We start from the raw sequence: 13,955 nt of genomic DNA on the forward strand, positions 1-13,955 counted from the left end.
CATGATGGAGAGGGCCCAAGAAGAGCAGTAACAGAGTAATTTCACTGGAATCATAGCGTTTTCTTCTACCTTAGCACTCTTTCCCCCCAGTGACTAAGAAAACAGTGAACTTTATACTAACCTGGCATGAGCAGACCGAGCACCGGTCATTCTCCAGCACCCAAATCTGCCCATTGTGTTTGATTTTGTCATCATGGATACAGTCTCCGGTGCAGTTTTTTCCATGAGGGCATCGACAGTCATACCCGCCATCCAAGTTAAAGCAAACAGTGTCATTGGCGCAGCTGTGCCTTCCAGTCCCACATTCATCAATGTCTGTGAAAACATGCCATGTTATGCTTTTATACCACATTCAATTAACAAAAATGGTCTTGCTAGTGCCAGTATAAATGATTCTCAACCATTAAAGCCTTCAGCTGAAAATTAATTTGCACTCCACCAGTCTAGAGAGAAAAACTCACAAGTTCACAAAATGTCTTTGAAAACTCTGTTTTAAAAGAAAAAAATCATCATTTGAACTTTTCTATATCATTTTCAAAGTGAATGTTGTTGAGCTATTTAGCAAGAACAAGGAAACGACAAATGCTAGACAAGAGACACAAGATCAGAGATAACAGTAAGCCCCGGTAAGACCATTAGTTTATGAAAGCCTACATCCATGAGAAGTAAAAGGATACTTAACAAGCAAAGCAATAGACAACTGAATTTGCTTCCAAATTCTTTTGCTAGCTTTGCCTAGTGCTTTTGAGTTTCCTACTCATCTATTGAAAAGTTAACATGAAAGGTGAAGTCTGACCTGTAGTTTCATTCTGTAATAAGGATCACATGGTTTATCTAAGGTACCAACTAGAGCACATTAGTTATTCGAGTTACAGAGACATCTATGATCTTTGTATCTAACATAAGAACAAAATGAATCTCAATGGGGATTAAGCTGAACAACTCTGACACAGTATTACATTTCAAAGATTTCTGAGTACGTTACAGACACATTTCATTAATGCATACACATACATCTTTCGCAAGGACAAACTAACGGCATACACTGCCATGCACTTCAATTATTTTATTTAGCTTTCTGAGCTGTCTGTCTCCTCCTATCACTAAAGGGAAAATCCCACCCACTTACTTCAGCACAGAATTCTGAAAAAGCATATAAACTCGCTATAAATGCATTGTGGGATATAGCTGAAAAATCAAAGGTCACATCCTTGGTTGTACAAATCTGGGTGGTTCCATTGGCTTTAATCAGAAATGAAACTTTATGACAATCTTACCCCCATGTTTTTAATTAGTAATTTCACTAAAAAGTGATATTTGTGATATTTATTGGGCAACAGACCAATAACAATCAATAGTCATGTGTGTATCTCTCTCTATTTTTGGTTTCAAAATGGAAAGGAACCTTCTCCAGACTGATCTTAAACCCAACTCCTAAAGCAAGACAGCTCAAATAAGTCTTTGTCTCAATGTGTAGCTACTGTCAAAAAAGTAAACAAGGTATCAGGGTGCAAAGAAATAAGATGCAGAATAATATAGAAAGTTATGTAATACTATTATCTAAATCAATGGCATGGATTCAGCTATTCAGAAGAACTGGTAGCCCCCTCTCAAGAAGGATACTGAAGAATTTAATGGGAGTCAGACCACGCTGATGAAAATAATCATAAGCCTGGAAAAAACTCTTGTAAGAAGAGAGATTAAAAGACTAGAATTATTTATCTTACAAAGCAGACAAACTAGGGGAGACATGAGAAAAAGTATTTAAAATAATGAATGGCCTACAGAAATTAAATGAGGAGATTCTGTTCTTCCAGTCTCCTGACAAAGGAATAAGGAGATGTGCAATGAAATTGAAAGGTGGTGAATTCAAATCAGATAAAAGGAAAATACTTTTTCAGAGAACACATAAATAGTGGGAATTCGTTGCTACGGGATGTTTTTGAGGCTAAAAATTTAGCAAGATCTAATATGCGACTGCACATTTATAGGGATAACAAGAATACCCAGAGTTGCAATAATTAACACTTAGGCTACGTCTACACTGGCCCCTTTTCCGGAAGGGGCATGTAAATTTCATGAGTCGTCGTAGGGAAATCCGCGGGGGATTTAAATATCCCCCGCGGCATTTAAATAAAAATGTCCGCCGCTTTTTTCCGGCTTTTAAAAAAGCCGGAAAAGAGCGTCTACACTGGCCCCGATCCTCCGGAAAAAGCGCCCTTTTCCGGAGGCTCTTATTCCTACTTTGAAGTAGGAATAAGAGCCTCCGGAAAAGGGCTTTTTTTCCGGAGGATCGGGGCCAGTGTAGACGCTCTTTTCCGGCTTTTTTAAAAGCCGGAAAAAAGCGGCGGACATTTTTATTTAAATGCCGCGGGGGATATTTAAATCCCCCGCGGATTTCCCTACGACGACTCATGAAATTTACATGCCCCTTCCGGAAAAGGGGCCAGTGTAGACGTAGCCTTACAGATTTTGGAGAAGATACTACATTTAATGCTTCAGTGTCTAACTATTAAGGATAGGAAGGACATTAAAATATAGCATGATCTAGTATGTTGATTTAAAGCACAGGATAATGCAAAAGTGATCATTATTCTGGTCACTATAGTTTGCAAGCTGCTAGAAGGACCCTTCTCATCTATGATATCACATGATTTCTGATTGGATGTCTATGTACAAGGTGTGGCTGCTAGGAACACAACCGCTCTGACAAATGGACAAGACAAATTTTTCTTTCAGAGAGTGTCATGTACAGACTGTCTTTGACTTACGAACTGGTTATGGACCAAGCAATTGGTCGTAACTCGGTTTATTCATAAGTTGGACCCCATTGAGTTACACGTGACTGCGCTGTTTGTAAGCGCGGATCGCGTTCGTAAGTTGGGATCCGCCATTTGCAACATTTTTGGTCATAACTGCGAATGGCCGTAAGTCAACCGTTCGCAACTCGGGGACCGGCTGTATTTCTCTTTACTACATCGCTATACCTTTTGAGTTGTTAAATGCAGGCACTCAGGCAACTGAGTCTATTGGACACATTTCCTGCTATATGTATGTATTGTGACAGGGTCACTTAATATGGAGACATATTATTCCACCACAGCTTAAAGAAAGATTTCTTATACATCCCTTTGAAGCATCTGGTGCTAGTCACTATCAGCAAAAGGATATTGGATTAACTGGACTATGGATGTAATCCAGTGTGGCAACTGCTATATTCCTAAGAGATTAAAACACGACACATCCTGAACCTATTATAAAAATACTGCTGGCACCCAGGTGAATCAAAACTGGCATTTTGGCATTGCCTAACTACTCTATAAACTAATTTCCAAACTCCTGCAATATTGGCTATGGTAACAAGAAAAAAAACATTTACATGTTTAATATTTTAAATAGATATAGAGGGGTAACCGTGTTAGTCTGAATCTGCAAAACCGGCGAGGAGTCCTGTGGCACCTTATAGACTAACCAGTGCTGGAGCATAAGCTTTCATGGGCAAAGACCCACTCATGCATCTGACGAAGTGGGTCTTTGCCCATGAAAGCTTATGCTCCAACACTTTGGTTAGTCTATAAGGGTATGTCTACACTACCACCCTAGTTCGAACTAGGGTGGTAATGTAGGCAACCGGAGTTGCAAATGAAGCCCAGGATTTGAATTTCCCGGGCTTCATTTGCATATTGCCGGGCGCCGCCATTTTTAAATGTCCGCTAGTGCGGACTCCGTGCCCCGTGGCTACACGCGGCACGGACTAGGTAGTTCGGATTAGGCTTCCTATTCCGAACTACCGTTACTCTTCGTGGAACGAGTAACGGTAGTTCGGAATAGGAAGCCTAATCTGAAGTACCTAGTCCGTGCCGCGTGTAGCCGCGGGGCACGGAGTCCGCACTAGCGGACATTTAAAAATGGCGGCGCCCGGCAATATGCAAATGAAGCCCGGGAAATTCAAATCCCAGGCTTCATTTGCAATTCCGGTTGCCTACATTACCACCCTAGTTCGAACTAGGGTGGTAGTGTAGACATACCCTAAGGTGCCACAGGACTCCTCGCCACTTTTGCAATATTTTAAACAAGAGGATCAATTTCTAACACTGTAACTTTCTTTATTATTGTTAAGCCATTTTTATGGAGGGACTTTTTCTTGCCTAAAATGCTGTAATATACAGGGCTCCCACACTTCTAGTATCACAAATAAGTCATGTCACTTTTCTGGGTGACATTCATGTCCATGTAAATGAGAGTATCTCCATTTCAGTAAGAGGATCTGTGCCCATTTACAGCAGGCCTGAATTTAGCCATTCATATTCAGGCACATTTCACAACTTATTTATCGTAGTGGAATTTTCCAAAGGCTTCAGTGATAACTTAACTCTGTTTCCACAGAAGTCAATGGGAGCTTTTCCACTGATATTCTGACTTCAATGGAAGCAGAGTCTGGCTAACACCATCTGCTTCTGAAATTCCCACCCTTCTGCTTTTGAACTTTCAGCTTGCTAAACTCAGAAAAAGTAAATAATTTCATTCACAAAATAGTGAGGTAGCCATGTGGCTATACCTCTGAGCCTTTTCGCTATGCAAAGCACTGCATTTAGTCCGATGAAGTGGAAATTGACAAGATAGGTTAAATATCCTCAGGCCAAATCAGCAGACATCCATATTGTAATTCTAACTCAGTCTGAAACAGCAATATGCTCAAAATACAGAGAAACACAAACTTGCATACATGAACTAATATCTGCATTATTCATCAGTATCAAACTTCAGTCTTTATCTGCAAAGTGCTTAAGCACAAATCATCTTTCCCTGGCAAAAGCTTACTTCAGTGTTTTGATGTTGGACTTGCAATAAACCGTGAATTATGTTGCTGACATTTTGTTTACAGCCTTAACCGGGGCACCAAGCACCATAAACTATTGAAGGCTGGGGACTGAGCTCAGCTGCTGCTATTGCTGAGCACAATGAATGGGGAAAATAGCCCACAATGCAAATTTCCAGCAATTTCAGACCTAGGTGTTAGATCACTATTATCACTCCCATGTCGTCTTCCAAAAGCACTTAAAGATACTGCAGCCAGCTTACAACACAGTGCTTCAGAATCTAGTCATTTGAATAGTAATAGAGATGTAGCCGTGTTAGTCTGGTCTTGCTGAAACAAAAGACAGGACTATGCAGCACTTTAAAGACTAACAAGATGGTTTATTAGGTGATGAACTGTCATGAGCCAGACCCACTTCCTCAGATCAAATTCTGGAAGAAAATTGGCATGACCGTATACACCAAAGGGATATATACCAAAGGGATATCCCTTTGGTATATATGGTCATGCCAATTTTCTTCCACAATTTGATCTGAGGAAGTTGGTCTGGCCCACAAAAGCTCATCACCTAATAAACCATCTTGTTAGTCTTTAAAGTGCTGCATAGTTAGTCACTTGAATAGTATAGATAGGGATATGTGAGCCTCAAAAAAGTTTGGAGGATTGTGTTGGATAAATCTTGCAAAATGTGAATAACTTAACAGAGGGCCACATTTTGCTTATCTAACCTATATGCTATGTGGAATGGGTTTGATCTTGCACATTTGAAGGTCTTCTTTCTCCCTCCTCCTATCCTGTACCTCCCAACCATATCACATCATACGAGCATAATACTGCCTGATCCTCCTGCCCATTGCTCTGATCCCAGTGGCCTCTGTATTTCTATTTCATTGAGAAAGGAATCAAGGTTGGAACAGCCTCTCTTTTGAACATTGTCTGGTGTTTTTATATAAAGTTTGTAAAGTCCAGGTCTTGCCTAGGTCAGAGACACCTTTAAATACCCTGGTCCATTGATACAACAAGAAGCTCCTAAATCAGAGATGGGTAAGAGGTGGCTAGGAGGATGAATCCAGCCTGCCAAGCCACCGGATCTGGCTCATGACAGCCTCGCTAGGACCCTCATGGACAGTGCAGCTGTAGCTGCTTTAAATGTGACTGCTCTCAGCAATAGGAGCTGAGAAATTTTGCTGGAGGCAGGGGCAGCCAATGAAGCCTCCTCACTCCCTTCCCCTCCCCTGCCCGGATCAGAGCCTCATGGAGCAGCTTATAGATGCAGCTCAGATTTCTGCAGAGCTGCTCCTGGGAACCACCTAGGTAAGCACCTCCCAGCTGGAGCCTGCCTCTGGCACACCCTCCCCAACTACCTGCCTCAGGCCATCACCCAACACCCCCCCTTTTCCGCAGGTCACAACTCCCTCCCAGACCCTGAACCCCATCCTAAATGCCTCCCCCAGGCCAGAATCCTTTCTGGCACCCATCCCCCCTCCCTGACCCTTCACCCCATTCCCCTGCCCCAGGTCACCACCCAAACCCTCTGCACCCCCTTCTCCCAGGTCACAACTGCCTCCCAGATCCTGCATCCCTCCAAGAGCCTCTCCCCTGAGGCCAGAATCCTCTCCTGCACCCATACCCACTTCTGGATTCTGTACTTCAACCTCTGTCCCAGATCACAACCCCCTCCTTCATCCAAACTCCCTCTCAGACTCCACCCCCCATTCTGTACCCCAGTGCCCTACCTCGAGCTCCCTTCTGCATCCAACTTCCTTCCCACTTACTCCTCCCTAACCGCCCTCCCTGATATCAAATAAAATACATGTATTTTCATGAACACAAACTCTCTTTATTTAACAAAACTGGGGGGGGGGGGAGGAATGAAACTCTGGTGTGACTGGGGAAAGGAGGTGGGAGAGGGGAGAAAAGCGGGTGGGAGAGGGGAGGGGGAAACCTGGGAGGAGGGAGCTGGAAGGGGGAAGAAAGGGGAAGAAGAGGGAGTGGAAGCTCAGGGCTCAGGATTGAGAGGTCTCGCCGGACCAACTTGATTTTCATGCAAACCTGCTCCTGGGTTCACATGAGGCTTTGGGTGGCCAGGCTGGCAGCTATCCTGCCATAGACGGCCACGTTCCTCCATCTAGTGCGGAGATCATGGACATTGGGGACATCCCCCCCAAACCTGAATAAGGTCCATGATCTCTACCCTGGACCAGGAAGGCACCCTCCTTCTCCGGGCCATGGCAGGCTCCTGGGAGCTGGCAGACTGCTCCTGGGGAGCAGTAGAGGGCTGGCTGCCAGTGGCTTGCTGCCTCATGTTTTGGGGTCACTGGGTATGGAGCAGTGACTGCTGGCTCTGGGCTGGCAGGCTTGGAGCTGGCACAAGCACTGTGGCCAGAGTCAACCCCTTTAAGGACTCTGGGGAGGGGGCGAGGGAGAGGAGTGTTCTTGGTTGAGGTCGATGTGGCCACCAGGGCACCCTGGGAAGACTGGAGGCCCCCTATTTCGATATAAGTGTCTACACAGCACTAATTTCAGAATAGCTATTTCGAATTTGGCGTTATTCCTCATGGAATTAATTTCGAAATAGCGGCTTGGCTGTGTAGACACTAGTGAAGTTATTTTGAAATAACAATTGTTATTTCGAAATAACTTTGCTGTGTAGACATACTCAAAATGTATGGTTTTGCTTACATTCAGATCAGTTTGGATACTTATCTAGACTGATAAAAGCCCCTTAGGCCTAAGAACTGGGTTAGAAATTTTGTACTTTTGTGATATTTCTCCTGCTTTGTTTTTCTACATGGGTCAGGCAGAGTATTCTTTTGCTGCCTTTGGGATCTTCCACTCCTGTTCTGGACACAAACCCACAAAGTGGAGAGACATCAGAAGTGAGGAATTTTTTTTTTTTTTTTTAAGTTTATGAACTTCAGAAAAGCTTTGTTTTGATTAGAGTTCTGGACAGAGGTTTACCTTGGTTCTTGTTTTGTCTAATATTGCCCCCTAAATGTTCATCACTCTTAATTCCAATAAATTAGGTTGTGTTATAGCATCACACTTTTTCAGTCTTTTCTGGCCCATGCCTTCATATTCAGGCAATGAGGGCACTTCTGGATGACACTGACCTGCATTTCTCTGTGGTACTGATGGCACCGGAGAATGAGAGGCTCTAGTCAGCTCGGACAGGGAGCATGCCGGGGAAGCCCTTGTGGCTTGAGAGCCTTTGTGGGGTGATGAAGCTGCCCTACCCGAGGGCTTCTGCTGTGCCCACACCTGCTCTGGTTTGTCCATTGGTAATTGAAGAGACTTTGTCCAGATAATAGTTTTGAGCCACGGTTCGTGGTCTTTTCTTACTTTGCCATCCTATTCAGGCAATGAGGGCATTTTTGTGCCAAATGAGACTCCCCCAGGCATTTGACACATGAGGCATGGCCATCTGAGGTAGGCATTGAGTCTCCGCAGGAATCGCATTTTTTGAAGCTGGGGAAACCTGGCATTGTTGCAGTGAAGAAAAGCTGCGGCGGCTGCTGTGTTTTTTTTTCCTTTTCAGCAAAGTCAACATTGAAAAAGGACAAACTAAACAAAATGATGAGGTAAAGAGCTAAAAATAACAGAGGATTTAAATTTTTCCTGTCAGAAAGAAGAGCACTGCTGTGAATTACGTCTTCAGCCAGGGATAGTTAAAAAGGAACTGATGGGACTCACGTTGTGTGTGCATTCCACAGTTTCCGGGGGGGGGGGGGGAGGGAGGGGACTGTTGTGTGCTGTGGCACGAGGGGCACTGCTACCAAAAATCTCCGATTTTAAGCATGCACTGAGACCTGAGTAGAGCACCCACAGAGACACCACTTGATGAAGAACTAACCTTCCTTGTGTAAGCAGTGTCTGAATCAATGCTTCCATTATAGCCAGCTGGAATGGGAAAGACATCCCGGTGTGGTTATGGAAATACAGTTCACTCAGTTTGCTTAGGCCTGCTAGATAGTCAATTGTTAGAATGGTGTTTGCCCATCATAACCAATTTGGCTGTTGTAGGGTCACAAACTGTGTTAACCCTAAATGCAGAATTGTAAGATATGACCACCAATGCTTGCAGTTATTGGGAATGCAGAAAAGTCAACTGTGTTTAACTCAGTTAAAAGGAGAGAAACTGTTGGTGTAAAGAATCTCAGATGGACAAGGCTTCCTCTGCCAAACTCAGTTAACTGAACCAGCAGGCTACATGCCCTCCAGGTGTGAGCTGTAAGACTGGTTAAGCCTGTTTCTCACTCTCCCCCGCCCCCGTTCTAATGATAGAACTAAAACAGACTCCATAAGGAGTCTCTTCATTATGTATGCTGGTATCTTTTGGCTGGACTGTTCTTTGGGCCAAGAGCTGAAATCACCAAGAAGATGAAATCACTAGGTTTGGCTCAGAGCCAAATCTATTACAAGGCCAGCTGCAGAGGCTGGCGAGAACAGCAGGTGGTAGGCAGGAACAGCAGCAGGCACTCGGTGGGATGGTTGGTGGGAGCAGCAGCAGGCGGCTGGCACGATGGAGAGAGCAGCAGCCAGCATTGTAGCTGGTGGGAGCAGCAGCCAGTAGGAGCGACCAGCAGGTGGGAGCGGATGGCAAGCACATGGTGGGAGCAGCAAGTAGATGGCATTGCCACATAACAAGGGGAGACATCATGATGATGTACCTATGAACTCCAGGTCTGCACTGACTGGGAAGAGCCACAAGTGGAGTGTCTGATGTGGGGGAAAGCACACTACATGAGTTGGGGGTTGGACTAAAGATGTTTAAGCAAAAGCCTTACAAAGTCAGTAACTCATTCAAATAGCCAGGCAGCTCATCCACATGGTAGTACAGGCTTTCAAATGTAGTAAAAATGCACTGAAGAACAGGTGAGACAGATACTGAAAAGGTCACTCTTGCTCTTAGTGGAGAGCATTCTTTGACTCTGAATCGCTGAAATTAATTCCATTCCTTCCCTTTGGGATTGATGCTGCGTATAGACTGAGCTTAAACAAAGCTGAGCAGCTCCCAATGTGCGAGTGTTCCAAGTTCATAATTACCAGACACGAAGGAATATGAGCAAACCAGAGAACACGCAGGCTTGTTTGTCTTAAAACAGCCTTTCGAGTAGAGGCTCACAAATGTTTAAAGATTAAGTGCTTCATACTAGGAGAGCTGCACCTTAATATAATTGTATGCCCACTAACTTGCTGTTCCCATTTGCTACAGCTTCTGGAATGATTCTATACAGCCCCCACCCCGAGCCCTGCCAGCCTGCAGTGTTTCCAAGCTTCTGATGTTATTCCTCATATTGCCACTTTCTAAAGGCAGTAATTCTATGAGCAGGAAAGGCAGCATGATAGTACCCTGGGGGCGAGCAGTGGTTATTAGACCCCCTGAATCATTCTTTGCAATAGGACAAGTTTCTTATAGAGGAATATTTTAGCGTACAGGGTAACTGGAGAGGAGGAACTGGCTTCATTTCTGCATGTAAAAACTAGGTTCCCCAGTCAACTTTACCCTCTCTGTGATGTCACTGGTGAGAGACTAATGTAATTGATCATTCCAGCCTGTTGTTGTGTATAGGGATCATCTGGTAGTAGCATTTCATTTTGGAAAATCGCTCCCTAACCATTGGACTGGCCTTCCTCTCTTCTCCCCTTCTTTGCAGCCAGCTAGTGAAAAAAGCCAGTACATAGAGAGGCTGGAACCATCTCCTTGCTCTCTCTGGAGTGGAGGTTAATGAGAGTGAAGATCCTGCCTTCCAAAGAGCAGGGACTGTGATTCTGATTAGCTTATACTAGCTGGGCAAAGAGAATGGGAGAAGAGCTGCACACAATCTAGCCTCAATTATTACTGCACACAAGTAGGTATGAGGCCAAAAATATTCTGTTTCTGGCTCAGCCACAGACTTTATATGTGATCTCAAACTAGTCATTGAATTCCCTTGTGCTCTTCAGTTCCCCAGCTGTGCAATAAGGAAAATAACACTTCCTTTCTCCCGTTTTGTTTGTTTTATCTATTCCCATTCTAAGGTCTTTGGGGTAGCAATCACCTTTCACTTTATGTCCAGACAATGCATAGCACAATGGACGCCCACCCAGTAACATCTGGGGACTCTGTGCATTACTCTACTATAAATGATAATAATGTGTGACCTATTGGACATTTGCCCCTTTATTAGATACTGACCTTCACATGATTCTCCACTCGGTGAAAACATCCCATTGTCATGGTAGCCATCCCTGCACTCACAGTGGTACCAGCCAGGCAGGTTAATGCAGTTAGCACGGCTGTCACATTGAACAAAGCCATCTGAGCATTCATCAATGTCTGTTCAGCAACCAAAAAAGAAAACAGGAAGTCACACAGCTGAATCAACTACATCTGTCTGGCTGACAATTCAGTGTCTGCTGCATTACGGAGTTTTATAAAAATGGCTTAAATCAGTATTACTGGATCCCTATAATGGTTTGCAGTAAATCAAAAAAGAGACTGAATTTTTGAACCTCTTCTCATAAAAGCTGTAGAATAATAGTAAGACCATACTAATGAATGAAAAGGATAATTAAATCGCCTTCTCTATTGTTAAACATTAGTAACTAATTCAAACACAACAAACAGTAGGTAGTCTGTTATCTAAGTAAACCTTCCAAGGCACTAAGAAAAAAAAGAGTCCCAAGTCAAAGAATAAAAACAATATTTCCAACTATTCACCCCTTGATCAATCCAGACTGTCTGACATAACCAACATTATGTATTTCAGTAGCATATCAAGACAACAAATCCTTACTCTCACTATTAGAGAATTAATGATTTTATAAAACATTGGGGCTACGTCTACACTGGCATGATTTTCCGGAAATGCTTTTAACGGAAAAGTTTTCCGTTAAAAGCATTTTCAGAAAAGCGCGTCTAGATTGGCAGGACGCTCTTCTGGAAAAGCACTTTTTCCGGAAAAGCGTCCGTGGCCAATCTAGACGCGCTTTTCCGCAAAAAAGCCCCGATCGTCATTTTTGCGATCGGGGCTTTTTTGCGGAAAACACTACTGTGCAGTCTACACTGGCCCTTTTCCGGAACAGTTTTCCGGAAAAAGACTTTTGCCCGAACAGGAGCAGCATAGTTTTTCCAGAAAAGCACGGATGATTTTACATTAGATCGTCAGTGCTTTTCCGGAAATTCAAGTGGCCAGTGTAGACAGCTGGCAAATTTTTCTGGAAAAGCAGCTGATTTTCCGGAATAACTTGCCAGTGTAGACACAGCCTGGATGTAATAACTGAAGCAATCTGGCTGTATTAAAAAGAGAGTACCTATAGCTGGGAGGTAGGAAAGAAATTTGATATTTCACCTTAAGTATTAGTCTGTTTTCCAAACCAGACCAGATTTCTTTCCTTCAATTTTTTTCTTTTCCAAGAAGAAAGGGACAGCTTCTGGACTTGATTATGTTCCCACTTGCACCAGCTTTACATTGGTGAAATGCCATTGCACTCAAGGGATATAATCCTGATTTACACCAGATACTCCTGCTCTGAGTGTAAGGGAGAGCAGAATCAGCTTTCTATTACAAATAACTTTGAAGAGTCCAAAAAACATGGCCAGGTCTTAAGGACACAGTACAACTTACTTTTCTCCTCCGAGTGTTACCTAGTAGTTCTGTGTGATGTGGCTCTCTTAAAAGGTAGCTTTCCACTAACTAGACTTCTTCCAAAGATCCCACCCTTGAAAGGATTGCTGGACATCAGCAAGGCCTGCCCTACTGATTTCTAAAAGCTCAGTCTGTAAACTGATTTTATAAACTAAGTTTACCATACTGTGCTTATTTCCAGTACCTTACATTACATATAAAATATGATCTTCATTAACAAATACAACATACATTTCTGGAAATCTGGAAGGAATTGGCTTTTAAACCACATGCGGGATAAATCTCTAAAATTCAGCAGAGTGAGTCTAAAGTTATAGCAACCCTGCTGAAGATAACAGAGCCTATACCAAGGTCCATAAAGATGTGCTTATGTAACACGAACAGGCAGAACTGAACCTGGGACCTCTGCAGCTTAGTGCTTGAGCCTCAATAGCTTGAGCTAAAAAGCCAGCTGCCTCTCAGCTAAGGATGTAGACGTAGAGGAAGCTCATTAATAAGTAGTCTAAGTGCCACTACATGGGACAGTGCACCACACCCATCTTGCATCATATATATGTGACACCTGGCATCTTGGCCAAAGCTAGAGACTAAACCAGAGATATCCATTGCAAAAAGCATGAGTCTGTCCAACTGGAACTTAAGAGCTATGACCAAATCCTGTTTGGCTCAGGCACAGAGGAAGACACACAATACACACTGACTGTTGGGTTACACACTTCCTTTGCATGTAGGCAGCTCATCTCATGCATGTGAGGAACATATCAAATCAAATATCAGATCACCCCACATTCTTGCAATGACTGATCACTTGGTCAATGCTCATGATTGAAATGGGGATCTCCAGTGCCAGAAACATGAGTTATAGTTTGAGCTAGAGAACAAGGATCTGAAGTGTGCAGCTGAAATGGACCCTGTATCTTCTGTCGATTGGTCACACACAGTGGGTCAAAGTCCTGCCTTCACAGCCTGGCTCACATGAATGTAATCTGTTATTTCCATAGAGGACAGCATGATGCTCTTGTTCAAAGACTTAACTATAAAATGTACTAGTAACAGTAACAGTAGTATATATTGCCACTCTTATGAAACCATTCTTCAAAAAGTACATTTTAAAAAGTTCTCTCATTTCTGTACACACCACCACTAGTTTGGAGGAGCTAAGGTAGCACATTATTTCAGGGACATCTGCGTACTTCACTGCATATCCATCCTTCTTGTTGCATTTTTCCTATTCATGCTGCGAGCAAATTGCTGTTGGGTGTTTTATTTACATATGACACAGACTCAGATCTACCCTTCTGCATTAAAGGGCTGACACAGTTACTTTTACAATTATAGATAGATAGATAGATAGATAGATAGATAGATAGATAGATAGATAGATAGATAGATAGATAGATAGATAGATAGATAGATATAGTCAAATTACCACCATATTTACTTTTAAATGGGTTATAATTAATACCAGAGTGTTTATTTCTGCTCATTCTTACTTCTCTTTCCTG

The 13,955-nt window shown here is 43.1% G+C and overlaps 1 protein-coding gene across 1 annotated transcript in view; it reads right to left on the minus strand.

The window, feature by feature from the left end:
• The window catches only part of NELL2 (neural EGFL like 2), a 290,204-nt gene that overhangs the window by 14,434 nt on the left and 261,815 nt on the right, over positions 1 to 13,955 (minus strand). Inside the window, exons 16-17 of the mRNA XM_006126494.4 lie at positions 10,998 to 11,138; positions 122 to 315 (exon numbers count right to left, since the gene is read on the minus strand). Coding sequence (XP_006126556.2) covers positions 122 to 315; positions 10,998 to 11,138 — 335 coding nt within the window. The remainder of the gene's footprint in view (positions 1 to 121; positions 316 to 10,997; positions 11,139 to 13,955) is intronic.

The sequence above is a fragment of the Pelodiscus sinensis genome, chromosome 1 (assembly GCF_049634645.1).
Source record: "Pelodiscus sinensis isolate JC-2024 chromosome 1, ASM4963464v1, whole genome shotgun sequence".
NCBI lineage: Eukaryota > Metazoa > Chordata > Testudines > Trionychidae > Pelodiscus > Pelodiscus sinensis.